Source organism: Peromyscus maniculatus, chromosome 12 (genome assembly GCF_049852395.1).
Source record: "Peromyscus maniculatus bairdii isolate BWxNUB_F1_BW_parent chromosome 12, HU_Pman_BW_mat_3.1, whole genome shotgun sequence".
Classification (NCBI taxonomy): domain Eukaryota; kingdom Metazoa; phylum Chordata; class Mammalia; order Rodentia; family Cricetidae; genus Peromyscus; species Peromyscus maniculatus.
Window position 1 is genome coordinate 26132577 of NC_134863.1, and position 25814 is coordinate 26158390.

Here is a 25814-nt window from a genome sequence, read left to right on the forward strand (position 1 = left end):
GTCGGGGAGAGAATTTACGCTATCAGAAGAAGACATGATTCTGTTCACAGTCAGCCTTTCAGCAGATACTTATTGCTTATGGACAATAACAGAAGAGAATGGTACAGGCAATTGGCCTGAGTTCAGAGTCTATGCAGAGTCTGCAAACACGACAGTTGCCTGCCTGGAGAAGGAGCAAGGATAGATACGAGACCATATCCAGACATAACCCAGAAGATGGACAGTCTCCGGTGCCGCAGGTGTATTAAGTGTGGCCAGAAGAGGGCAAAGGCAGCCGGAGTAGACATCTTTGAAGTCCTCTTACTGACAGAGGGGTTGTCTGAGACTGATTTGTATGGTCATAACTGGGTCATTTTTTTTTTACCACAGATTAAATAGCTTATAATGAATAGAGGTTTACTTAGTTTATGTACCCAGAGACCCATCACAGAACATGGTGCTGGCTTCTAGAAGGTCTATGCTTCATCATAACAAAGCTGGGAGGGGGGGTTATATCTCTCATCCTCTTCTAAGGCCACTAATGCCACCACAAGGGCTGCCCCCTGACGGCCTCACCTAATCCTACTTAGTTTTTCAAAGTTCTACAAATACCGTTCACACGCGAATATTGGGACTCAGTATACAACACATGAACTTTTGGGGGATCATGGGTGTGCATGACCAAAGGGAACAGAAAGGCTGAGCACCGAGGTCCTGGGGCCAACCCAGATGGAGGCCCACAGCAGCCCAGCCTCAGTTTACACCACCTGAGACTGATGCCACCCCCCCTTCATCCAGAGTGTGACCGCTTCAGTGGAGAAGGCACTGGGTGGGGCCGCCGTCAGAGTGTTGGGGGAGACGGTGGGAAGGAAGGAAGGAAATCTGGATGAGACAAAGTGGGTGGTAAGGGGTGTCCTGGCCTTTTCTGACACACTCACGTCACCATGGAGAGGAAGGAGTGTCTGCCATGCTGTCTCTGCCTCTCACCTTGTTTGTGCTCAAGCAGGGCCTTGCAGGTGCTCAGTAAATACATGATGAGTCTGTGCAGACAAAACGTGTCGCCGTAGGCCCTTGTTGTCCCAGCTACGTTGAGAGCGCAGACCTGACAGGCTTGGCTCTCTTAGCCCAAGCGAGCAGTGTACAGATAGCTCTAAGTGGGTACGAGAGCCAATCTTAGCTAGCCCTTCTCCAGGGCCCTAGACAACACCAGTGGCCTAAGAAGTTGGAGCTGGAGGAAGAGTCCTTTGGAGCCCAACGATAGGAATGAATGAAATTCCAGAACGTTTGTGTTTGAGGTGTGCCACGCTTGTGTCTGGCTGCTGCTCGTATGTGTTCCTCTCCCCGGTGTGCCAAGTGAACCTGGTCATCAGCAGAGTGACAAGCCCTCTCCGAAGCTCAGGACCTGGGATGGTCACCCTGGTAACCCTTCATGCTGCTCTGTGCTGAGAGGATGAGGTGAGTGTGAGCCGCCCTCCACAGAGCAAAGATCCTTCCAAGGCTGGAGCTCATGTTCAGGCTGGGAGGACACACTCCTAGGATCCTGTGCTGCTACATCCTTGGGGGCACATTAGAGGTCCAACCTTGTGTAAGGACACTTCTCCACCTCCTGTTCCTGAAACTTGGGAGTCTGGCCTTAAGCCAGTCCCTTCTCTTTAGGCCTCGTTTTTCCTATCAAGACTGAGAATGTGAGGCAAGAGCTTTGGAGCTCTATGGCTGTGTGTAGTCTCGTGGTGAAGCCAGGTCAAGACAATAGGGCCTGTGAGCTTAGTCAAGTCCCTAGTGTTCCTCCCGGCCTCTCTAGCAATGTGACATTGCCACCAAGGATCTGAACCTTAGAATCAAGAAACCTGAGTTCAGACTTGGCTGATAGTTAGAAGCTGGTACTTACGGCTTTGAGATTTGGGCAATATTGACATCTAAAGGAATTGCTTTCAAATGGAAATAAACTTAGGCTAAAAGCTAGCTCCCAGGAAGGATTCAATAAATGATTACTTTTATCACAGCAATATGTCCTGTGGCTGAACTGGTCTGGACCTTGGCTTTCTTTTCTTCAAAGCAGGAAGGTTGCCTTGGTTCAGGCTTCTCCAACACTGCCGCCCTTGGGGGTAACAGTAGAATAACGTGTGCCCTGGGGTGGGACTTGAGTCGCAGCCTCAAATAGCGCGCACAAAGCTTAGCATTGAGATAGAAACATCCTTGATGAGTCGCCAGATTCATTCACAGGTGGTTTGCTATAAAATAAGCTGATTTTAGTATAAAAATAATCCCCCAAACCTCGGAGTAGGGTGAATGTTCTAGAACGAGGTGGCCTTACGTAGTCCTTCTATAGTCCTACAGATTGAGATGAGGTTGGGCGGCTTGGATGGTCTCTCCAGTGCTACTCCTGGTCCCTAGGGTACATGAATCTCCATGAGGTTAAGCTAAAGAACCCTGAAGGCGCCTCAGAGAAGCCGGCTCCCTGTGTCCCTGCCCCAGGTTGGCTGGATCTAGGATGAAGCAGAACCAACAGAAGGAGGAAGTAGAGAGCACACAACCAGAGAAGGAGCAGGGCTGTGTCTGAGCCTGACTTTCTGCCCTTAAGGGCTGGCCGGCTTGGGTTGGCAGGCCTCGCCACCCTAGATGAATTCCAGCAGACACTAAGCCATTGTTTCTCATCCTCACCGGAGGCTGTGGCAGAGACAGCAAAGGGCGAGCCGCTTGTGGAAATGTAGGACTTGCCACAATGTCATAGCATGTTCCTGAGGCTTTGAAGAAACCCTGGAGGTCAAGGTCAGTCCTGGGCTTGTGCCCAGCAGCAGAAGGAGCAAGGAAGGGGCCCAGGGCAGCATAGCAAAGCTCTGGGGAGAGCACAGAGATTTCCGTAACTGTGGTCTGAGAACGTGTCTGTGTACATAGAGGAGCTGGTCACTGACAGGTCAGCCCTGCACAGACTTCTGGGGCCTGGCCACTGGGCACGTGTGCTCTCTACCTCAGTTGTGAAAGGTTGAAATGACCTCACTCGTTTGTTTATAGGACACATGTTGGGGACGTTTACCTGGGCAGGAGATATTGGTCAACTTTGTACTCAATAGCTCTTGTGACAGTGAAGTCTAATGGGATCTCAGCAAACACTGGAATTTTTTTTTTTTTCTGCTGGCGTGGTGTTTGTTATAGTAAGAGTTCAAGTTAAGCATGGTGGCTCATGCCTGTAATCCCAGTAGCCATGAGGCAAGAGAATTGCCTCAAGTTCAAGGCTAGCCTGGGCTAAAGTGGGAGGCACTTTCATAAAACTTAAAAAAAAAAAAAAGATTGAATAGATCTCTTCAGTTCAAATTGAACCAGGATTTGGAGCTTAGAAGCCTGGATTTCAGTTCTGTTTTATTACTTTATGGCCTGCATCAGTGTTTATTGAGGTTGTCACCTACATCAGTGTTACTAAAATGAAATATCGGAGGCAGGCCGACTTCAGGAAGAAGCTTATTCCTCTCAGTTCTGGAGCGTCTCAGCCTCCTGTGAGGTTGAACCCGACAGTGGATGTGGTTGCAAGGTGAACTTTGTAACAGAAAGCTTTGGGAATCTTGCTCAGTCTTGAAAGGACTTGTGCTTGTGAGAGCCGAGGGGTCCCAAGAGGACCCCTTAATCCCTTCCTAGAGCAGGTTTCTCGATGACCTGGTCTCTACCTTTTAAATGTCTTCCTGTTTCTCAGCATCACCACCCAAAAGATTGAAACTCCCAATATCAGAAGTTTTGGGAACACACTCAAACCATGGCATGACCGTAGGGTTTATATTTCCCATCAACAAAATGAAGATAAAATATTTTAATATGTTGTGAACTTCAAGTGTAAAGTCTTTTTCTCTAAACATGACATTAGTTCAATGAACCGGTGTTATCCACCTCATGACTCTAAGAGCAGAATATGAGGCGGCTTTGTAACAAGGGCATTCAAACACTTCAGGTATTTCAGAGTGGCGAACACTGTCTGCCGTTCATGGAATATGCAATGCCAACAGCCTGAACTGAGATTTGACTAGGAAAGCATTTTCTAAGTCATCGAAACAGTAGTTAGCCTTAAGTAAAAACTCTTTTAGTAGTATTAGCAAACAGCACTGTTCTCACTGGGACGCCCCACACCTAGTCTCAATCTACACCTGGTCTCCATCAACTCGATGACTGTGTTTTTCAAACCCCCTTTTTGCCTATCCTTTAGCCTATGAGTTTCTGCTCTTAGAGGCACCCACCCCCAGATCAGTTCTATATAGACTCGCCTCCTTGGATTGCAGTGCCCCTGTTCTCTAGGGCTTCTAAATCCATCCTTACTCCAGGCTGTACTCCTTCCACTCTTGGCTCTCATTCCCTTGTCTGTAAAGTCAGCAATGGACTAAATGATGTAGGTTCCCTCATAGCCTGACATTCCGCAGCCCAGCTGCATTCTGGAGGGCCAAGAAGACACTCGAATGTACAAAATGAGAGCGACGCTTGTTGTCTAATCAGTGACACATAATGAGGTAAAAAAAAAAAAAAAAAAAAAAGGTCACATTAGGCGCCTGATAATCCTCCTGTCTTGGGGTGTTGGGAGCTGGGGATCTCTGCCTAGTGCCTCTGTCCATAGTCTCTAGTGAGTTGCTCCCCGCAATCCTGGGGGATTGGCTGGGGTTTTGTTTGTTTGTTTTTCCAGCCTTTCTGCCTCTGGTAGTCAGTTCTTCAAACAAGAATGAAGAAAAGAATAGTTCCAAGAAAAGGAATGCATCCCATTTACTCCGCAAACAAGTGATAATGCCCCAATGCCTTCCTCCATTTGAGGCTACTCTGGTCCCTGCCCTGAGGGGTGGGTGGAATGAACAACATGAACTGTAAGAACTTAGTCTAAGGCCTGGCGCACAGGAACTGCTCGGTAAAGACCAATCGCTGTGAGTTCTCTGTCTCCCTGTCTTCCACCCACCTTCCTTCTCTAGGGAGGCCCTCGTGGGTCGCACTCACCTGGAAGTTGGCTGTGGGCTGAGAACCTGGGATAACTGCAAGGGGGACAGCCCCCCCTCCCTGGGCCAGTCTTCAGTCTCCATGACCCATGCTGGTGTCTCACAGATGCGCCTCCAGTTTCGGGAGTGCCTGAGTGATTTGGCACCTGACTTGTGAACCCTGTAAGGTGGCCCGAGCCGAAGTCAGGTGGCCAGGCTCTACCTCCTCTTCTGTTTTTACCCCATAACTTGTCTTACTCTGGGTTGGCTCCTCAAACCGGGCCCTTCCCTGCTGCTCATGTCTCCTGTGGTGAGCTGGCAGAGACACAGATGCGGTAGGGTAGGAAGATGGTACAAATGGTACAGCTGTCGGGGCTGGAGCTGTGATGACCGGGAGGTGGCTGACTCTCCTATGTGCTCACCCTCAGGTTCTGGCTCCCGATTCCCCCCTTGGGTTATTTCCTCCTGAACCAGGCCACATTTATCCTCCTTGTTTCTGTGTGTATAACACCTGTAGCTGATCCTTGTCAGTGGCCATAACCCTTCAGGGGTGAATGGTAGCCCTTATTCTACAGATGCAGAAGTTAAGGCTTTTGAGATTTTTTTCACTTGACTTGGGTGCTTAGTCCTGCAACAGAGGAAGTGTCTCTTTTCCCTTAGCTGGCCATTAAGAACCATTTATGTCTGAGGCTTTGGATTTGACCTGATTAGGGGCAGCGAGGGAATGGAGAAAGGATAACACACACACACACACACACACACACACACACACACACACACACACACACACACACACAGAGTAGCTGAGGTCGGGTGGGCTGCGGACACTCTGGCAGAGTGGCACCAAATCAGAAGTGTTTATTATGTACAGCACAGGGAGAAGAGAGCTGGGCTCCTCAGATAACAGTCTCGGGCGGTCCACACCCTGGAGAAGAGAGCCGCAGCTGCTGGTCTCTGCACGTATTGGCCAGTCATTTGTAGACACACAACGACATGGGGACAGAACCAGAGGAAGGCTTTGCCATTCCCGTGGGTCTGAGGCATTGGGTCCTTGACATGGCTGTGCCCGTGTTAACAATATGCTTTCACTCAGCACTTCATTCATTCTTCACACATTCACTCAAGGCTTTCTCAGCCCCCCTCCCCACATGTGTTGGTCTGTTTGCTGGCATCCCAGGTCTGAGGGTGGTATGATAGCCCTGCCTGGATGTGTGCCGTGCTCAGCCCACGGGGTTCAGTAAGAATACAGGCTATAGACTGGGTGGAGGAGGCACGTGGGATTGAGGGGGGGATGGCATGGTGGGAGCTCAGCGAACCCACTCGACACCCCACGCTTCTTTCTGTAAGGTGATGTGTGTTAACGAGATGTGTGAACGTGGAGATTGCTGCTAGAACGTGTATTGGAAAAATGTAACTACACCCAGGGTTTCTGGTTCAGGCTTTAGTTTCATTCGCTAGGACTTCAATTGCAGAAAGCTTTTCTCAACCTTTTCTTACTAAACCCCAAGTTAAGTGGGAGTCCCAGCAGGAGAGTGAGTTCAGGAGGCCAGGCCGTGCCGTTCTCACGGTGAAGGTGTGTAGGGTGTGTGTGTGTGTGTGTGTGTGTGTGTGTGTGTGTGTGAGAGAGAGAGAGAGAGAGAGAGAGAGAGAGAGAGAGAGAGAGAGAGAGAGAGAGAGAGAATTACACCCCCTTTTAAGACAACCCCCAAGTAACTCCCTGCCCAAGATGTGGGTACATGGCTTGTCCTTCCCCGTGTGGCCTTCTGCCTGCTGATGGGTTTGGCTGTGGGCGGCTGTGTGTCTTTCATGTGTGTCCCAGGAAGAAGGCCCAGGAAGCTGTGGGGAGGGGGCTGTCTGGTGGGTTGGAGGAGAACCCAGCGGTGAGGGACAAGTGCAGGATGACCTTGCACATTTTCACGCGGGGACATATGGACCTGGGTCCAAGTTGCTTATGGACACCACTAGGGGTGGTCCTGCCCACAGTGAGCCGGGCCCTCCCACATTAGCCATCAGTAAAGAAAATGTACTACAGACTGGCCCACAGGCAAATTTGATGGGGGTGTTTTCTCCGTTGAAGTTCCTCTTCCCAAAATGACTCTGGCTTGTGTCAAGTTGGCATAGAACTAGCCAGCGTAAGGAGAGTGACTTGTAAACTTTTAAAATAAAAACTCCTATTCATTTATGGAGTACACATGTATTTGTTTAGAAGGTATTTTGTGTTGTCAGGGATAACATACATTGGCAATCCACCATTGACTAAAGAAAGCAGGCGTTCCCCTATATTCTGGTGTGGCTTACTTGCCACTGGGGACACAGATGGTGTTAATTAAGTGGTCACTCCTCTACGTGTCTGCCAGCTATGATGTATGGGACGAAGACAATGTCAAGGATTTAATAAGTGTGCCTGTCACAGGACCCAGACTTGTCTTTGTGGGGCCAGAAGTCTGTGCCGTGTGTCTGGTTGGGTATTTTGTTCCTGCGCATTTGGTTTTTTTTTAACTCAAGTATAGAAATGTAAAGACTGCTTTTCATGTGAATTCCCTCCCACTTCCTGATCCATGGTGCTAATAATTTAGGGTTATAGCTAGCCTATATTGGGCCATTCCATGTGCTTGAGGGAACCCTCAGGCTTCAGACATATCTTCCATGCTTTTAGCTAAGATATTGTCCCTGGTTTTGTCCAATTTAAAATCACTTCCCAGGCACGTGGTTCATAACCAGAAGTCCAATTTGAGAAGGCTTGGGAGGGACTCCCTCCGTTCTCCGTGAGCAGCTTTGGTTTCTAGAAATCTCTTCCTCTTTAGCAAAAAGGTTTTGGGGTATCTCCATGTGCTCAGTCATCCAGAAGCTTGGCCCAGGACCTGAGTGATGGAAAGCGGTTTCCATGGTGCCCGTCTCAGGCTTCTTCTTTTTCTAGTCACACTGATGAAGTTTGTGGTCTTGAAGAAGAGAGAGAATGAAGTCAGGGGTTGATTTACACTTGTCCTCACTAGCTCCTCAAAGCTGCACACCACCGCTCAGCGACGACCACTTCTCCCTTGATTCTTGGGTGTTTGGAGAAGGCTGAGAGTGAGAACAGATGGTGCCCGAGAGAGCTTGGGAGATGAGCTGGGATAAGGTTCCAAAGGATGATCTGGGGACTTAACAGTGTGACCAGGGAAGGCCCCGAGCCTCTTGAGGAGCCCAGATTATTTTTGTGTAGGATGACATTTGTCTTTCTACTTTATTATCACTCCATACGATGGCATTTCCCAGCAGCTACAGATACTGTGATGTCACAGTAGACGAGATGCAGAAACAGAAGAAAAGATCGAAGTGTCCACTATTAGGCCAGATGTTAAAGACATTGGCGAGCCGTCAGGACGGCTCAGTGGGTAAAGCGCTTGCCCAGGAAGCCAGACAACCTCAGTTGCATCTGTGGAAAGTACATCGAGGTAAATGGAGAGGACCGTGACCTCCACAGCACTGACCTCCAAATGCAGCCATTTGTATGCACCCCCTCATATATATGTATATATGCACAATAAATGTACCCTCTCATACATATATACCTAATAAATGCACCCCTCATACATATATACCTAATAAATGCACCCCTCATACATATATACATAATAAATGCACCCCTCATACATATATACATAATAAATGCACCCTTCATACATATATACAGGAACAATAATAAATACAAATTCAAAAGGAGAAATTTGCAAGATTGGGATGCAGCTCAGTGATACGGCATTTGCCCAGCGTGTGTGAGGCCCAGATTTCCATGCCTAGGACCGTACATACACCATGTACACACAGCAGAACTGAACTTCCGAAACTTTTTTTTTGCAGAAGATAAATTTTTCTTTCAAAAAATATTTATATTGCTGGCCACAGAAGTGTGTGCCTGTTACTTGGTCCCTGCTACTTGAGAGGAAGGAAGCCCTCTCTCTGTCTCTCTGCCTGTCTTGCTCTCTCTCTCTCTCTATTTTACTTTTATTTGTGTGTGTTTATGTGAATATATGCCATGTGTGTTCTGGTACTTTAGGAGGTAGAAGAGGGCATCAGATCCTCTAGGACTGGAGTTACTGAGCCGCCAGAAATGGGTGCTGGGAATTGAACTCAGGTCTTCCAGCAGAGCAGGGAATACTCTTAAGTGGTGAGCTCAGGAATTTGAGGCCAGCTTGAGCAACACAGTAAAGCCCTGACACATAAAAAGAAAATTATATGAACAGGTAGACTTCTTGTTGATACTTTTATGTGAATTACTATTTAATTTAATATCAAATACACCAAACCTCGGTAGCACAAACAACAGCCTTTGGGTGCTTAATAACTTTAAAGGACTTAAAAGAGCCTTGAGACCACAGAGCTGGGAGATCAAGGATGGCCTAGGTGTTGAGACATCACAGCCCCTTAGGAATCCACCTCCACCCAACAGGGCTTAAGCTCAGAACTAGGGGAATCTCTTGGTGTCCACAGAAGGAATGGAAGTATTATGTGCTCTGAGCCCAGCTCCTAAGACTCACTGGGACAGAACAGCACTGTGTGATGCTGGACACATTTCTCAGTTCCACTCTCAGCTGTGTTCCTGCCTACAGTACCAGCATAGGAGTGAGTTCTCAGCCTAAGTTCTGAGCGTCCCTTCAGTGTTAAGCATCCTAAGTGGGGCTCCATTGGCCTAAGAAAGAAAGGGCTGGGTCTTTCTCATGAGCACATGTCTCATGAGCTGGTGGTAATCCCAGACCAGATGCACCAAGGGGTTAGAGTGGCAGTCGGGGCCAGATGTGGAGTTGGGGAAGTGCCCAGCCCATCTGGGGCTCAATTCTCTGCTTGACGGGGTCTTTTCAGTTGCCTTACACTCAGATTGGAGTCTGCATCTTCGAACAAAGTGAAAACCTGTGAGCTTCCACCCCGGGGCTCCCCAGGACTTCACCGAGTGTCTCTGCGGTAGCAGCCAGAGGTTTCAAAGGTCACCCCAGCTGGGCGGATTAGAACAACAGATCTCCCAGCAAAGTTGGCTGCCCTGAAGAAGGCAAGTTGCAACATCTGCGAGGAGAGTCAGAACAAAGCCCCTTACTTTCAACATCTGGCCCAGCCTCTGTGCTCGGCTCTCCCGTTTCTCTCTGTCATTGCTGGACCTTGGACCAGAATCTCATCCACGGTGAAGCTGGCCTCTGACCTGCCTTCTGTGAAAGCTCCCCGGGGAGGAGGCTGCCATCAGGTGTGTCTGGGGGTAGCCGTGTGTGGCCCTGCCCCGCTTGGCTTGGGTGGGTCACGCATGGCGAGGCAGCCTGGCACAGCTGAAGAGCAGCTCAGTGCTGGATTAGGAGAGATTAGGGTATTTGTCAGGATTTGACTGCATTTCGGAGAGGATTAAGGAGGTGGGGGGGAGCCATCAGTGCCCGGGGTGTTTGTAGGTGAGTGGTTTTGCCACCTCTGATAGGAGCTGTTAGGGGTTTTACAGGCAAGGATGGCATACCTACCTGCCTGGGAGCACGTCCCAGCAGGGAAGTTTTAGTATTTCCAAGATACCCTGTGACTTGGGCTTTCTAGTACTGTGATCTCGTGTGTGTGTGTGTGTGTGTGTGTGTGTGTGTGTGTGTGTGTGTGTGTGTGTGTGTGTGTGTGTGTGTGTGTGTATACTCGGAACAGTGGAGGGGCAGTTGGCATCTCCAAACTCACTCTGCTTGGCTAACTGGACTTTTTGTTCCGAGCCTCTGTGTCTCCGAGCAGCGCTCTGTCTTGGCTGTCGTGGCAAGTTCCTTTCTAGGTTCAAGAGACCGATTTACAGCGCTTTTGATCAAATTAAAGTCCAATCCACTCAGTGCGGCTTGGAGTGATTAATAAATTGTGTTGCTCGTCGAAACCTTACACGGAGCTTGGCTCTGGTCCAGACCTTGGTGGGCCACTGCTCTTCCGACTCCTCCCTTGTGCTTTTCTGTGTCTCCTTTGTCTATTGGTCTGCATTGGGCCGAGGATTGAATGAATCCCCGGGCTGGGGGTGTTTGATTGCGCCTGCCGAATATTGCCCTGCAGATAGAGATGGCTGCAGATGTCATCTAGCCTCTCTGGTATTCTCCATAGGAATGTGGTCACCAGGCTCAGTGCAGGGTTAGAGAGGAACAAGAAGGGTGTGGCTCAACTCATTATTAACCCCCCCCCAAAAAAAATATGCAGTAGCCATCAGTTGACAGCCTGGCTGGAATCTGGCTGCAGCTACGGGCGATGGGCCGAGGATGAGCGCAGCTGTTTGGCGTGACTACACAGCTTGGGACTTGGATCTGGTTTTGCCCCCTCGACACAGGAGTCATCCTCCTCCCCAGAACTTCCTCACAGGGGCTAGATGGTTCTTGGCCGTATCGACTGGTCTATGCCTTCAACCTGAAGCCAGATCCCTCCTTGTCTTTTATTCTCTAGGCCCAAGTGCATCCCTTTTAAAATTAAATTTAAAATTAAAATTTCAGTGTATGTGTGAACACACATATTCGTGATGTGGGTTCATGGGTGCCCCAGAGTGAGTGTGGAGACAAGAGGGACAACCTTGGATGGAGGTCCTCACTTTCTATCTTGTTTGGGCCAAGGTCACTGTTGTTTCTCTGCGATGTAGGCCAGGCTAGGTGGGCCCCGAGCTTCCTGGGGTCCTCCCATATCTGCTCTGTGCCTGGTGTTTATGAATTCTGGAGATTCAAGCTCCTCTCATCTCGCACTTGCAGAGTAAGTACCTTTACCCACTGAGCTGTCTCCCTAGCCTGGGTGTGTTTCTATTGACGAGACTATCTGGGACTCCAGCAGGTGTGGAGTCATGAACATTTGGAGAACGAGTGACTCTGGGGCCTGTTTTCTCAGTTTCCCACTGCCCTGAAAGGCTGGGGAGTCTTTTGTCGTCTCGAGCAGAAAGGGGAATGCTAGTCAGCTTTTCTTCATCGTGACAAATGCTTCAGAGAACTGGATTTAGAAGCAGGAGGGATGTATTTCGGCTGATGGTGTTATGGTTGGCTAGCTTCCTTGGTTCTGAGACTAGAGTGAGGCTGAGCATCTTGGGGAAGGATGTGCTGGACAGAGCAGCTCTCACAGTGGGCAGGAAGCAGAATGCAGGGACAGGGAGATGCCATTTTCCTGTGATCTACTTCCTACAAGCAGGCCCCGCCCTGTAGTAGCCCATTGGCATGAACTCATGAATGTATGGATCCACTGGTGAACCAGTCACTGCTCAGTGATTAGATCCAACACCTAGTGATTAGATCCAACATCTAGTGATTAGATCCAACACCTAGTGATTAGATCCAACATCTAGTGATTAGATTCAATATCTAGTGAATAGATCCAACCTCTAGTGATTAGATTCAATATCTGGTGAATAGATTCAACTTCTTTGAACCTACTTGTTCAGACCTTGAACGAGTAGCCTGTGGGGAGGTATTCCAAGCCACAATGGGGAGTCATCTCTCCTGTTCTTCCTGTGGCAACTCTCAGGGCCCTGCCTGTTGTATCCCCAGTCACTTCGGACAGCAGGACAAGCTCTGTCTGAGACTCTAGAAAGCCAGTAGAGTATGACAACCCTCTACTCGTGGTGTTTGGTTTCCACTGCTAAGCCCGGGGACCTTGGGCAAGTGTAGCTGGTTTATTTGGCTTCCTTGTCCTCCTTTGTGAAAGCGGATCCTGCGAATCGTCTGTAGGATTGATAGGATCAGGTGAGAGGGACCACAAGATGCAGTCAACATCTAGAAGCTGCCGTGGGCTCAGGCCTCCACCCTTCAGAATTGTCTGAGGATAGTTAGGCCTGCCTAGACTCCTTGCTGTCTTTGATGACAGGGTCTGAGTGTTCAAGATGGGACACAGGCTTCCTTTTGGGGGGAAGAATGCTGTGACTGATTCTGTTCAGTGAATGTCTTTTACATTATACTTCTGGTTTATATATACTCCATTCCCACCTCTCCCTACCCCACAGGGTTCATATTGTTCCCACTTGACAAAAAGAAAACTCAGATTTAAAAAATGGAGGGTCTCATGAACAAACCATAGCTGGAAAGCAGCTGTGTCTCCGAGTTTATGGTGAGGTTAAGCAAGCTTCCTGTTAGAGGGATCACCTCCACCCTAGCTCTAGGGTTGGCTGCACAGAGTATCTGTCCCTCACCTCAGTGGCAGTGGATGAATTGTGGATGAGGCAGTGCTCTTTCCAGGTCATGGTCCTAGGTAGCCTCGCAGGGTATAAGAACCCTGTTTGTCTCCCCCTACAACCACACTCCATGCCTCATACAGAGTCAACACTCCTCCCACACATGTGACTGTTCGTTATTTTATATATACTGGCTAGTTTGGCATATAGTAGAGGCTCAGTTAATATATTTTGAGTGAATAAACATCTTTCTGTTCTTGCCATTAAATCATATTGGGGGCTTGGAGAGATGGCTCAACAATTAAGACCACTTGCTGAACTTCCAGAGGACCCGAGTTCGGGTCCCAGCCCCCATGTCAATTGGTCCATAATTGCCTCTGAGTCCAGCTCTAGGGGGTCCACTGCCCTCTTCCGACACTTGCATGCATGTAGCATATACTCACATAAACACACACACAGATAACATCTTAAAAAATTTAAAGATTATATCAGGTAGAATATACCAGAGCTCTCATAATTATTACAACACTGTTCACAATAGCCAAGGCATGGAATCAATTCAAATATCCAACAATGGATGAATGGATAAAAAATATATATATAGCATATATATCCACGCCCAAAAGAGAGAAATCCTGTCGTTTGGTTTATTTTGGCTAACCGTTTCAGAGGTTTCAATCCATAATCAGCTAATTCCATTGCTTTGGGTCTGTGGCAAAGCACAGTATCATGGCACAGTGGAGGAGGCTGTAGGGCTACCAAGAATCAAAGAGGGACAGAGGAGTAGCTGAGATCCCACTGTCCCCTTTAAGAGCATACCCACAATGGCCTCATCTATCCACTAAACACTGAGGGTTCTGCTCCCTCCCAGGAGTGCAGACTAGTGGGCAAGCCTTTCACACATGAGCCCTTGGTAGTTAATCCAAATCTAAACCACAGCAGGCACGAGAATACAGTTAGTTCCTGGCTCTTCAGCACAGTGAGGTGCCTCTGGCTTCAACAACTTATGTATTAATAAGGAACTGACAGGTGTCCAAGGAGATGGACCTGTAGTCACTGTATTTGATCACGAACACATCGTATGTATGCACGTGTTTAATTATCACTGTGTCAACCAAAAAATGTCCTATCCTGACAGTTTTGAAATGACTCTGCACACACACACACACACACACACACACACACACACAGAGCAGAATGATATGTGTGGAGGGTGTTAACTGTTGATGCTCACTGGGGGGTCTTTGGGGCACTGATTTTTGTCATTTTTTTTCTGTATGCTTAAAAAAATTAACATTTATATGTCATTAAATTCATAATCTTTTTATTCCCAATGTGCCCCTGTATATAGCCGATTCTCATTGTTGGATTTATGTACATAAAGGTGTGTGTGTGTGTGTGTGTGTGTGTCTTTTGCTTTAATGTCCCCAGTGTTTTTACATACACATTTTGGCTGTCTCAGATTCTTTCCCGATAATGAATTTCTACATGTAGGATTACTAGAAAAACTAGTGGACCTTTTCTTCAGAGTCCTCTTGCTGTGTTCTTTCCAGCAAGATTGCACAGAGAGTGTCCTGGTCTCACCAGCAGCATCTGTTTCCTTTTTCTCTTGGATGTACTTCATCCGGTTTACAAAAACACAGGTTATGATTGACTTGCACTACTGGGTTTCCCCGGGGCCAGGCGATGTTCATCTGTTTACTCTGCTGCACACATTCTCCACTCACCCATGTCTTGGAAGGATTTCTTATGCTGTGAAAATATTCTGGTCCTGTGTTTTCATTGCAGACATTTTCTCCTATATTATCATTTGTCTTTTATACAAATGGCACACTTCAATGTACCAAAAGACAAAACAAAAACAAAAACAAAACAAAGCCTTAATCTTACAGAGTAAGTTTTTTTTTGTTTGTTTATCAAGATAGGGTTTCTCTGTGTGTAGCCTTGGCTGTCCTGGAACTCGCTTTGTAGCCCAGGCTGACCTTAAACTCACAGAGGTCCGCCTGCCTCTGCCTCCCGAGTGCTGGGATTAAAGGTGTGCACCACCACACCGACCTTACAGGGAATTTTTAAGTGCGTCTCAGCTGAGCAGCTTTCAGTTTTTAACCATGACTTCAACCCTGACTGCTGCAGGAGGCACAGTGCCCAGGCACCCACACTGGGTTCAAAGGCCAGTTCTGCCCCCTCTTGCGTTGACTCTGGATACATTTCTAATCCTTGGACGGGTTTCTAACCCTTGAAATGGGATGGTGAGATTAGCTGTTGCCTAGTGCTGTAAGGAGCGAATGAACCGTTCCTTAACAGAGTATGTTCCCGAAACACAGGAAATGTGACTCAGGTACTTTGCTTTTCTTGTGACCTCCTGCAGCCAGCCAGAGTGTCATTCAGAAAGGAATTTTGTTTACAAAGCTAATGCCTTCTCAGTGAAAGGAAGCCAGGTCTGTCAGGCAGAGCACGGATATGCTAGATAAATGTTTGCGGTGTAGAAACTGGCAAGTGGCCGCTGGTAGGGGGCTAACCAGACACCTGTATATTAAGTTGTTCAAGTCAGATTTCTTTCTCTCTGTAGCAGAGAGAATGGGTAAGAGAGGGATAAAGATAGATGGGCTGTGTACACATGGGTATGTGTGTGCACCTGTATGTGCATGTACAGAAGTCATAAAGATAGATGGGCTGTGTACACATGGGTATGTGTGTGCACCTGTATGTGCATGTACAGAAGTCATAAAGATAGATGGACTGTGTACACATTGGTATGTGTGTGCACCTGTATGTGCATGTCAGAAGTCATGAGAGCACATCAGATGTCCCGTCTGTCACTCTCCTATTCCGTTGAGGTGGCATCTCTCATGGAACCTGGAACCAGAGGGTGGTCGACTCCAGGAATTCTCCTGTCTCCACCCGCAACAACAGTGGCGTTACGTTGGCCATGTGCAGCTTTTTGTGGATCCTAATTCGGCTCCTCATGTTTGTGTAGCAAGTGCTTTTTACCCACTGGCCCATCTCTCTAGACTTTAAATCAGAATGTTTGTGTGTTTGTTTTGAGGTTTTTCTAGACAGGGTTTCTCTGTGTAGTTTTGGTGCCTGTCCTGGATCTCTCTCTGTAGCCCAGGCTGGCCTCGAACTCACAGAGATCCACCTGGCTCTGCCTCCCGAGTGCTGGGATTAAAGGCGTGCGCCACCACCTCCCAGCGATCCTCGAGTCTTTCTACAATGTAGTCCCTGGCTTGACTGTCCCCTTCATTCATTCAGTCACCAGCCCTCACCTTCTCACCTAGGGCCCTTGTCACTTTAACCCCAATCTCCTGCCTTTCTTGGAGTCTTGATGCCATTTTTTTTTCTAGCCCATGAGCTCTTATAGTTCAGGCAGAAGCAGCTGGGACTTCCCACCTTAGTGCTTCCTGTAGATGTTGGTTGAACACAGACCCTCAGAGACCTCTTGAGAAACCTATGAGCCATCCAGTGTCCAGTTCCCCTGGTCTCATCCAAGCCATGCTCTCTCGGAAGACATATGGAAGCTCTTAGTGGGTACTAAGATGGCAGGCATGGCCTGGGAGCTGGGTCTAGGACTGGCTTTTTCTTGCCTGGTGTCTTATGTGGAGGAGACACAGAGAGGCACTCCGGGTGGATGGTGATTCTCTTGGGCCCCTGCTCCTGATAGCTCAAACCACAGGGCTGGGCAAGTGGTATCTACAAGGGAGACAACATGCCGCATGTTCTAAGACCTGACTCGCTCCTCTTCCTTTTGTAGACCATGGGGGACATGAAACTGGTTGCCTCGTCACACATGTCCAAAACCTCCCACGGTGTGGATCCCTCGAGGGTCAGCTCCATGCCCCTCACGGAGGCCCCTGCTTTCATTCTGCCCCCTCGGAACCTCTGCATCAAAGAAGGAGCCACCGCCAAGTTCGAAGGGAGGGTAAGAAGCGTGGTTGACTGGGAGACGGGGGATGGGGGAAGGGGATGTTCATCAAACTTGTCCTCAGCAAGCCTGACATGACGGAAGGCCTAGTCTTCCTTTGGACCATCATATAAATTGAATGTGTACCATCTTGCTCTATTTCTTGGTTTATGGTGAGCTCTGGTCTATGTTGGTGGACTCAGCAGTGGAGTCCCGAGGTAGGACCATGCAAATTGACCATCCTGAGGTAGTTGGCTGCTGTGTGTATTCTGGATACATGGTCTTGGTGTCAGGAGGAATGCACCTTGGGTTTAAATCTGGGCTCCAAAATCTGGGCTCCTAAAAATGGACCGATTTCTCTCCTACTTCTTCTCTGGAAGGAATGTTTTATCAGCTGCCCTCCTGTCCCACCCAGAGTAGTGAGATGTCAGATAGAATATCCTGATTCCATTTTGTCACCTTTTGCCAATGAATCTCGATCTCTTGCCCTCCAGGAGCCTCCGTTTCTTCTTCTGAAAGTATGAATGACAGTTCCTTGTCTGCTTCCTGTTAAATAGAAAGATGAAAGCAGAGAAAAAAAAATCTGCCAGAATAGCTGGTGCTACACCCAGTGGGAAAGCCTTTTAGAAAGCTGTTAGGCCTTAAATCAGCTTTACTCCGAGGTGACGTGGACAGGAGGTTATGGGTAATGTCCATTTGGAGAGCAAACACAGGGGTCCCAGCCCTGGAAGCTTAAAGGCTTTGCTGTGAGCACTCAGTGAAGTCTGAGGAATTCTTAAGTTCCCCTGTGACCGTAAGCATGAGCTCCTGGAAGCTGTAGAAGAAAGAGGTCCAGTAGATGTGTCTTGGATGCCATTGGCCTTATCTTTGTGTAGGTAGTAGCTTTGGCCACATAGTCCTTTGGAGAGTGTGCTGAGGCTTCCGAGTTGGAAAAAGACCAGAGCTGCCCCGAATTGTATGTCAGGCACTGATCTGTCTAGTTAGGACCTGTGCTAATGGACCGCCCTAATATCTGTATTTTATATTTTTTATCTAAAGCCGACCACAGGGGCAGTGTTGGGGATGTTTGTGGGCTCCACCCGCATGAGGCTCTCTTCTGTTGGCCTGAATTTAGTCCACCTCCTCTCATCTCCACCCCAGGAAGGAACCTTGAGCGTCCAGAAATGGCTCTGGTGACCACAGAAAGGAAGGAAGTGCTGGTTCATGCCACAGCACTGGCGACCCTCGAACACATTCTAGTAAGGGAAAGAAGCCAGGCAGGAAAGGACGAAACCACACGATTCCATTTATATCGCACGTCTGGGATGGCATGTCTGAAGGATAGAAGGACAGGTGGAGGAGAGAGGGATGGGCGTGGCTGCAGTTGTTACAGTTTCTTCCCCGAGACGGTGAAGACGTTCTGAAATTAGATCGCGATGGTGGCTGTGTGACTTTGTGAGTGTTCTTATAAAATGCCGAACTGTACACATTGTAAAATTTAAAAGCCATTTGAGACGTGCCTTAGTCAGCAGACCCCCCCCCCCATCCTCCTACCACGCTGCTTCTGAGAGGCAGCTCCTTCCTTGGCCCCTGCTTCCTCACAGCACGGCGAAGCCCGGCGTCTGTCCCTGCCACTGCCACGAAGGAGCCGTAGCTTTGACTTCAGAGCTGGGGACCTAGCTGTTAGCATACCTGCTCTCTTGTACCTTCAGTGAAGCTAGGGTTTCTGTATTTGAGGGAAGCAACAACAACAACAACAACAACAGACAAATGCCGGCTGTTTCGAGCCCAGAACAGTCAATACGACGTTAAAAGTGCTTTGCTTCATGATGTCGGAAAGTGTCGTAATGCAGTACTTCTCTGGCTGAGCTGAAATTCACATAATACAAGTTCAGTCATTTTTGAGCAATTCAGTATCGTTTGGTGCATTGACCAAGTTGCGTTAGTTGCCTCTCTGTTACGGTAACAAAATTGCTGAGTTAAACCAACCTTTAGAAGGTGGTTTCCTTCGACTCTTGGTTTCTGAGCTTTCGGCCGTGGTTGGTCCCCTGCTTTTGGGCCTGTGGAGGAGCAGCACATCGTAGTAGAGTCTGTAGTAGAGAAAGCTACTCTCTGTGACCCAGAAACAAAGGAACAGAAGGAGCCAGGGTCCCAACAGCCCCTTCAAAGGCACACCTAATTTCCTTTCACTAAGGCTCCACACGCTAAAGGGTCCACCACCTCCCAGTAGGGCCACCTGAGGACAAGCTTTCGTCACATGGGTTTCTTGGGGACAATCCAAATTGTAGCAGTGTTGACTGCAGAATTCTTTTTTTCCCTCCCATTTTTTGAGACAGGGTTTCTCTGTGTAGTTTTGGTGCCTGTCCTGGAACTTACTCTGTAGACAAGGCTGGCCTTGAACTCACAGAAACCCACCTGCCTCTGCCTCCCGAGTGCTAGGATTAAAAGCGTGCGCCAGCGCCGCCCGGCCTGACTGCAGAATTCTTAAAACGGTGTTGTCTTTGGAGTATTTTATTTGACTTCTGTTGACCCAGTACATGACTCTGCATATTCCCTGTGGTCTGTGTGTTCCTTTTGAATCAGCCCATGGGCTGGCCCTGCTGCTTGCCACCTGCCTTTGGCAGCGTGCTGGTATAGCACGTACAGAAGGCTGTTAGAGAGGGATATTCAGATAGTCTCCGGCTTACTTGCATCGAAAGAAGCTATGGCGGAAAGCTCTCTATCAACACACGAAGACATTCCCATCAGGAAAGGGCCAGCTCTAATGACCCCAGGATAAGGAAGCTGGTTATGTTGATACCAAAGCTAAAGCTGAGCTGGGGACATCATGTCCTTGTGCCCTCACAGAAGTAAAAAAATTAGGTGGTATGTCATGGCTTTGAGCAGGGGTTGCTGTTAGGAGAAACTGAGCTCTGAATGTAGGCGCCCACATGCTTGGCCAGAGGTGCCAGCTGCCCCCCAAGGCTGCCTCTGGACCTCTGCCCCCTGTCTGCGGTGCCCTCCTCTCTGGGCACACAGCCTGCTCAGTGGTGTCGTCTGTACCTGTGTCTGCCTCACAGCCACTACAGGACCACAGTTTTGGGAACCGGGCTCTCGAAGGAGCTCTTTCCAGGGTACCTTTTTGAGGTCATGCCTCATCATTCAGTTCTGCCCGGCAGTTCCTGTTGGACTCCCTATTTCCAATGCCCAAGGATGCCTGCTGGCTTCCTCTCCTTCTTGAGAGCTACCACTCTAAGTGGAGGGGCTGGCTTCTTCTGGAGAGGCCAGGTCTGTGCCCTCACATCCGTGGATGCCACAGATGTGAGCAAGTCATGAAGTCTGTTTCCCCCCGCCCTCCAAGGCTGTGATTAGCAGTTGGTTGAAACTTGGGCTTACTGTTTTTATCCCTGAAAGCTAAAAGCACCTGCCCGCTCACTCCCATTTTCCTATCATGCCTGCTTTAAAAAAAAAAAAAAAAAAAAAAAAAGCTAAGGGAACCCCTCCTCTGGTAATGCACCTCTTCTCATCAGCGAGACCTGGGTGACTTTAGAGGGGTGCTGTAGTTGCCCGCTTGGGTTCAGGCCCCCTCTGGAGGCACTTCAGACTTGAGCCTTTCTTCCCATGGGGTCAGGTCTGTTGCATCCTGTAGCACTTTCCCACTCTGTGACAGATAATTGAGCAGCGAGCACCTAACCTATACCCATCCCTCTAGCGGGCTCTTCCAATCCCTGAGATAACTCCCGAGGCTCCCGTGGCAGTTCAGTGTGGCCCAAGGACACTGGGCTGAGGTCATCTAGGGGGCTTCAAGGAAAGCTGTCTCCTCATGATTCAAAGTTAAGGAGAAAAGACATCGTGGATGCTCGCTCTCATTTTCTACCTTCCCTTCTTCCTGCCTTGAAGACAGATGCAATGCCATGCTCAGACAGCTATTTTAAAACCCTGAGACAGTAAGTGGGCACACTGAGGACTGGCTGGAGGCAGGAGGACAGCAGTAAAGGAGTAGCAACCAAGAGACAATCCTAAGGCTTCAAGACTTTCCAAGATAAGATCTTTAGCTGTGATTATCCATCCAGGAAATTTTACAAAACTATCTTCCTAACCGATACAGCTCCAATGATGTGTACGTCCCTTAAATGACGGACTGCACAGGGCCCCGGCTAGAAGGTCTAGCCGTCCCTTTCCAAATTTACTAGCCATGACAGGTTGCCTTCTTCTGAGTTGAGTATGGCCCTGAAGCCGAAACATTCCAGAAGAATTCCTTCCTTCCTGGCTGTGGCCGTTCAGAAGAAAGTCTTGCACTTGGAGGTAAATGGAGCATTCTGTGACACTCCCTCTGTGCAATCAGGTCTAGGTCATTGGCTCAGCTATGTCTTTGAGTGTGTGTGTGTGTGGGGGGGGGGGGGTTTGCACGCCCAAAGCTTGAGAGATTGTTTCCAGAAATTCACAAAAGTTTGCCTTGTGTTCCATCTCTGCCCCCTAATTTAGACACAAGCACCCCATGCGGTGCCCTGACTTACATCTAGAAACCCCTGTACTTCCATCCAGCTGCTGCATCCTCTCCATACCGTACTTAGGACCCGTCAGTTTTTACCACATGGTCCTGAACACACTTCCGAGGCTGTGAGAGCCTCTTCCCATGACTCTCGTTGCTGGGCCCCAGTGGTGCGCCTGTCCGCTCATGTCTTTGCTGGGCTTCCTTGTGAGCACAGCCAGGGCCCCGCTTGTTGGGCCAACTGAAGTACCCCTGGCTCTTCTATGGTCCATGTGGGGAACTGCAGCATTGGTGGGCTGCCTGCTTGCCACAGGGTCCGGTATGAGAACTCCTCGGTGGGGGAACTACTCAAATCAGTGGGGATTTCTTCCCCCTTTGCTCAGGGACTTACCATTTTCAATAAGCAAATAAAACCACAGCCCAGCCCGTCTGTTCTGCAGACCCGAGGAGTTAATGCTTTAAGGCTCCCCGGGAAGTACAGCCAGAATAAGGTTTGACCCGGGCCCTTGGGCTCACTGAGGTGGGCCTCCTGCAGAGTGCTGCTTTGGCCTTCCCAAGGCAGATGCTGCTCCAGCTGTGGAGAACGGAGAGGGAGCAGGAGCAAACCTACCTTGAAAGGGGAAATAATGGCTTCCATGTGTGCTTGAACCAATAATAGTATCAATTCCCCGAGGCCTCCTTTCCAGTTTCCATCCAACTGAGACATGAGGAATTTCGATGCCATGCCTGGCCTCCACTGGTCCTCAGGAGTCCTAAGGGTTGTGGTATTAGAAAGGTGTGCATGCGTAAACAGCAGCCGTGACCGTGGGTAACCAGATCGTTGCAGGAAGTCTGTCAGCAGAGTTACTGCTGTGGCGGGGAGGATGTGGAAGGAAGGGAACTAGGGTTGCCATGGCTGATGGGGTCACACATGCAACCCTAGTCTTCTTATCCCCCCCACCTGGGAGACTCCAGAAAGTGCTATGCCAGAGCGTTTGCACCTAGACCTTGAGTTTCACACACCGTTTGAGGCTGGCTTTCCTTCCCCAGGTCTAATCCAGTTTCTTGAACTCAGTGGCTGTTTCTTGTCCGTCTTTGGGCCTCAAGAGTAACACAGTACCTGCTGTACGACTGTGTGCTCAGACCATTTTTGCCTCACTGAGGACACCAGAGTGGCGCTGTGCCCGAGCTTCCAGCCGTTTCCAGTCCCAGTGTCTCTGGGCTCATTCTAAGCACAGCTACAGCATCCCTTCCCCACCTCCCCATCCATGTCCTAGGGCCCTTGCTCATCCCCAGACTGTGCCTGGACCAAGATGCACTTCCTTTCCCTCCCCACTTTTCTGACTTAGGTTCTGTTTCCTTTAGACCGATTTCCTTCAGTATTACTTTTAGCTATTTTATTAGAGTACAGGAGAGCCATGGCTGTAGGCTGTGGACTGTTCCTGATGATCACACATCAGTCATGAATAACTGTAGGAAAGGCTTTGGTCTTTAAAATGTGTGATCCAGTAATCGTCTCTGTGCCTGTGTTAAAATGAAGGAAACGATTTCAGTGTTAAGCTCTTATTAATGGCACATGTTGCCAGGCCTGACTCTCTGAGTTCAATCCCCAGGATATACAAGATGGGAGGAGAGGACCTGTGCTACACACCCCTGAGGCCCTCCCAAATAAAATGAATACATATACTAAAATAACACTTCAGAGGCATTGTGAAAGGTCCATTTTTCAGAGGCAAGTGCCCACCCACAGTTTAGACAGGCACTCAGAAATGGCCCATGCAGACACGACATGTCTGAATATCCTTTTGTACATACGGTGTGTATGTGCTGATCTGCCACCCGCTGTTCTCCCTTAGTCCCGTGTCCCATGCATTTCGCACGCCAGTAGATGGATGCACCTCGTGATGACAGTTTTTCCACTCTCCATGGCTCCCGCCAAATTTCCCTAACACTCCGGCATCAACTTGGTCATGCTCGAGCCATTTAAAATCATGCCAGGGTTTGTTATCTTTTGCTTCTTTAATGAGAGTGAGTTCTTCAAGGTCTGGATCTGCACTGTTGACTCGGATAGCCACTAGCCACGGGTGGCTGTTTAACTTATGTGAATGCTAATGGAAATGAAATAAAATTGAAAATTCATTTCCTTGGCCGTCCTAGGGAAATAGACTTACTAGGCCATGCATATACTTTAAGTGCGCAGTGGTCTTATGAGGCCAATAGCTACTGTGTAAAGCATCGCAGGTTACTGAGTATTTCTGCCATCCCAGAAGGCCTCTTGGACATGCCTCTTCTAGAGCATTCTTATTGATTCAGCTATTAGGTATTTGTGAGTCACAGCTAAAAGACACGTTAAAAATAGCTGTTCTGGGCTGGAGAGATGGCTCAGCAGTTAAGAACATTTGCTACTTTGCAGAGGACTAGAATTTGGTTTCCAGTGTCCACATGGCAGCTCTTAAACTGCCTCTAACTCCAGTTCCAGGGGATCCAAATCCTTCTTCTGGCCTCTGCTGCACACACATGATGCTACACACACACACACACACACATAGGCACATAAACATATGCATATGCATAAACCAAATAAGTATTTAAAAATACTTTTTTAAAATAAATGTTCTGTTCACAATAGAAATGAAACATTGAATTCTTGAGAATTTACTTAAGGCATAAGATGTGTCCAAAGGATAATGTCACCTCTGGAGGAGAGAAAGTTTTTCTCTAATCCTCTGACTGTAGCAGGAATGCTAGCCTTAGCTCAGCCAGCATGAGTTTACTCCCTAGATTCCCGCAGATATCTGCTCCAGGTGGCTAGCAGACAGTGCCTGCATGCCACAGTCCATGAAGCAATAGAATGGAATGGGGTGATAGAGTAGATATTGCTGAAAACTCGTTGTCAGCAGTTGGTGGCCACCTTAGGTTGACATGGTAGATCAAACAAACTTAGCAATTCCTTGCCTTCTACCTGTGCCGTGGAAATGAACTCAGGGAGGTCCAAACGAGGATGAGTTCAGAGCTGCACTGAGTACCGAAGAAAAGGGCATCCATGGTTTTCAGGTTCCCTCAAGGTTCCCCTGAAGGATCCCCCACTGTTCCTATTGGAGCAGACCTAGGATGAAGACTCCGCAGAAGACAGAGCTTCCTATGTGAGGTCAAGGATCTGGCGATTAAAGGAAAGATGGTTTTCTAACATCTTTGTGGAGAAAATTAGAGCTTGTAGAGTAGCTATTAGCCAGTCTTGGGGGTGGGGGAGAAGATGCTTCCTTTGTCATAGTGAGGAGAGTCGGATGTGCTGTATGCTTGCTGCATGGCTGGAGTCTCTTAAGGGAAGCTCGTCAGGAGACTGCCCCACATGCAGCGTGTAGCTGTCCCCCCATTCAAGAGGATGGGCTTGTATTCAGTTTTGGACGGTTCATCACAGCTACCTACATTTGGAAACTAGTTCTTTAGTCTGAATTAGATAATGGATGGTCCCAAGCTATTTGAGGAAAATGTATATGATATTATTATCAACCCATAGACACAGCTCAGAAGTGTTAGTTTAGTTACAGAAAGCAAATTCTGAAAGCTTTGGCAAGCCGGAAGTAAAGCAGCAGTGAATGGGAAGCTGGGGGTAGGAGAAGAATGGCAAAGTGTAGGGGACACAGTGGGGCGTTGTACAGTAAACATTCTCTGGAATGGATGGGTCGGATAACCACAGTTTAATTACATGACTCAGAAACCGCAGTGACAGGTGGGCGAGGTGGCACGTACCTGTAATCTCAGTGCTTGGGTAGCTACGATCCCACAAACAACCAACAAACCCATAATAATACAGGTAAATAAAGTCCCTTCAAGAGCCAGATTTGGCACCTTTTGCTTGTGGTACTCCCAGGAAATTTGAGTTACTATTTAAGTAGAAAGCTTACACCTACAGTTCTATTCGAAGGGCCTTTCTTTCTTTCTTTCTTTCTTTCTTTCTTTCTTTCTTTCTTTCTTTCTTTCTTTCTTTCTTTCTTTCTTTCTTTCCTTCCTTCCTTCCTTCCTTCCTTCCTTCCTTCCTTCCTTCCTTCTTTCTTTCTTTCTTTTTTGTAAAAATGTATTTGTGTATGCATGCTGTGTGTCGTGTGTGTGTGTGTGTGTGTGTGTGTGTGTGTGTGTGTGTGTGTGTGTGTGTTTGCCAGAAGAAGGTGTTGGATCCCCAGGAGCTGGAGTCACAGGTGGTTGTGAGTTGCCCAGTATGGGTGCTAATAACACAAGGGACTTTTCTTATTTTATTTTTTAATAATTTTATCCTGGCATGATCGGACACCAGACGGCCTGGGAATTGAACCCGGGTCCTCTGGAACATCAGTCAGTGCTCTTCACTGCTGAGCCACCTCTCTCTCTCTCTCTGGAAGGGCTTTTCTTAACAAATAGGGTTTGCCTGCATTTCCACATGGGCACGCCAGCTCAGCAGGTGCTACCTGCCCAGTCTAAGGATGT

The 25814-nt window shown here is 48.4% G+C and overlaps 1 protein-coding gene across 4 annotated transcripts in view; it reads left to right on the forward strand.

Moving 5' to 3' along the window:
* Mylk (myosin light chain kinase) overlaps window positions 1-25814 on the forward strand; it is a 248341-nt gene that overhangs the window by 47155 nt on the left and 175372 nt on the right. For 2 of the 4 annotated variants that reach the window (XM_015993413.3, XM_015993414.3), the window contains one exon: window positions 16775-16942. In XM_015993413.3, coding sequence (XP_015848899.2) covers window positions 16778-16942 — 165 coding nt within the window. In that variant the 5' untranslated portion in view covers window positions 16775-16777. Of the gene's footprint in view, window positions 1-9923; window positions 10129-10195; window positions 10325-16774; window positions 16943-25814 lie in introns of those variants that run through there. The other 2 variants (XM_015993411.3, XM_076548799.1) reach the window with 2 other exon arrangements.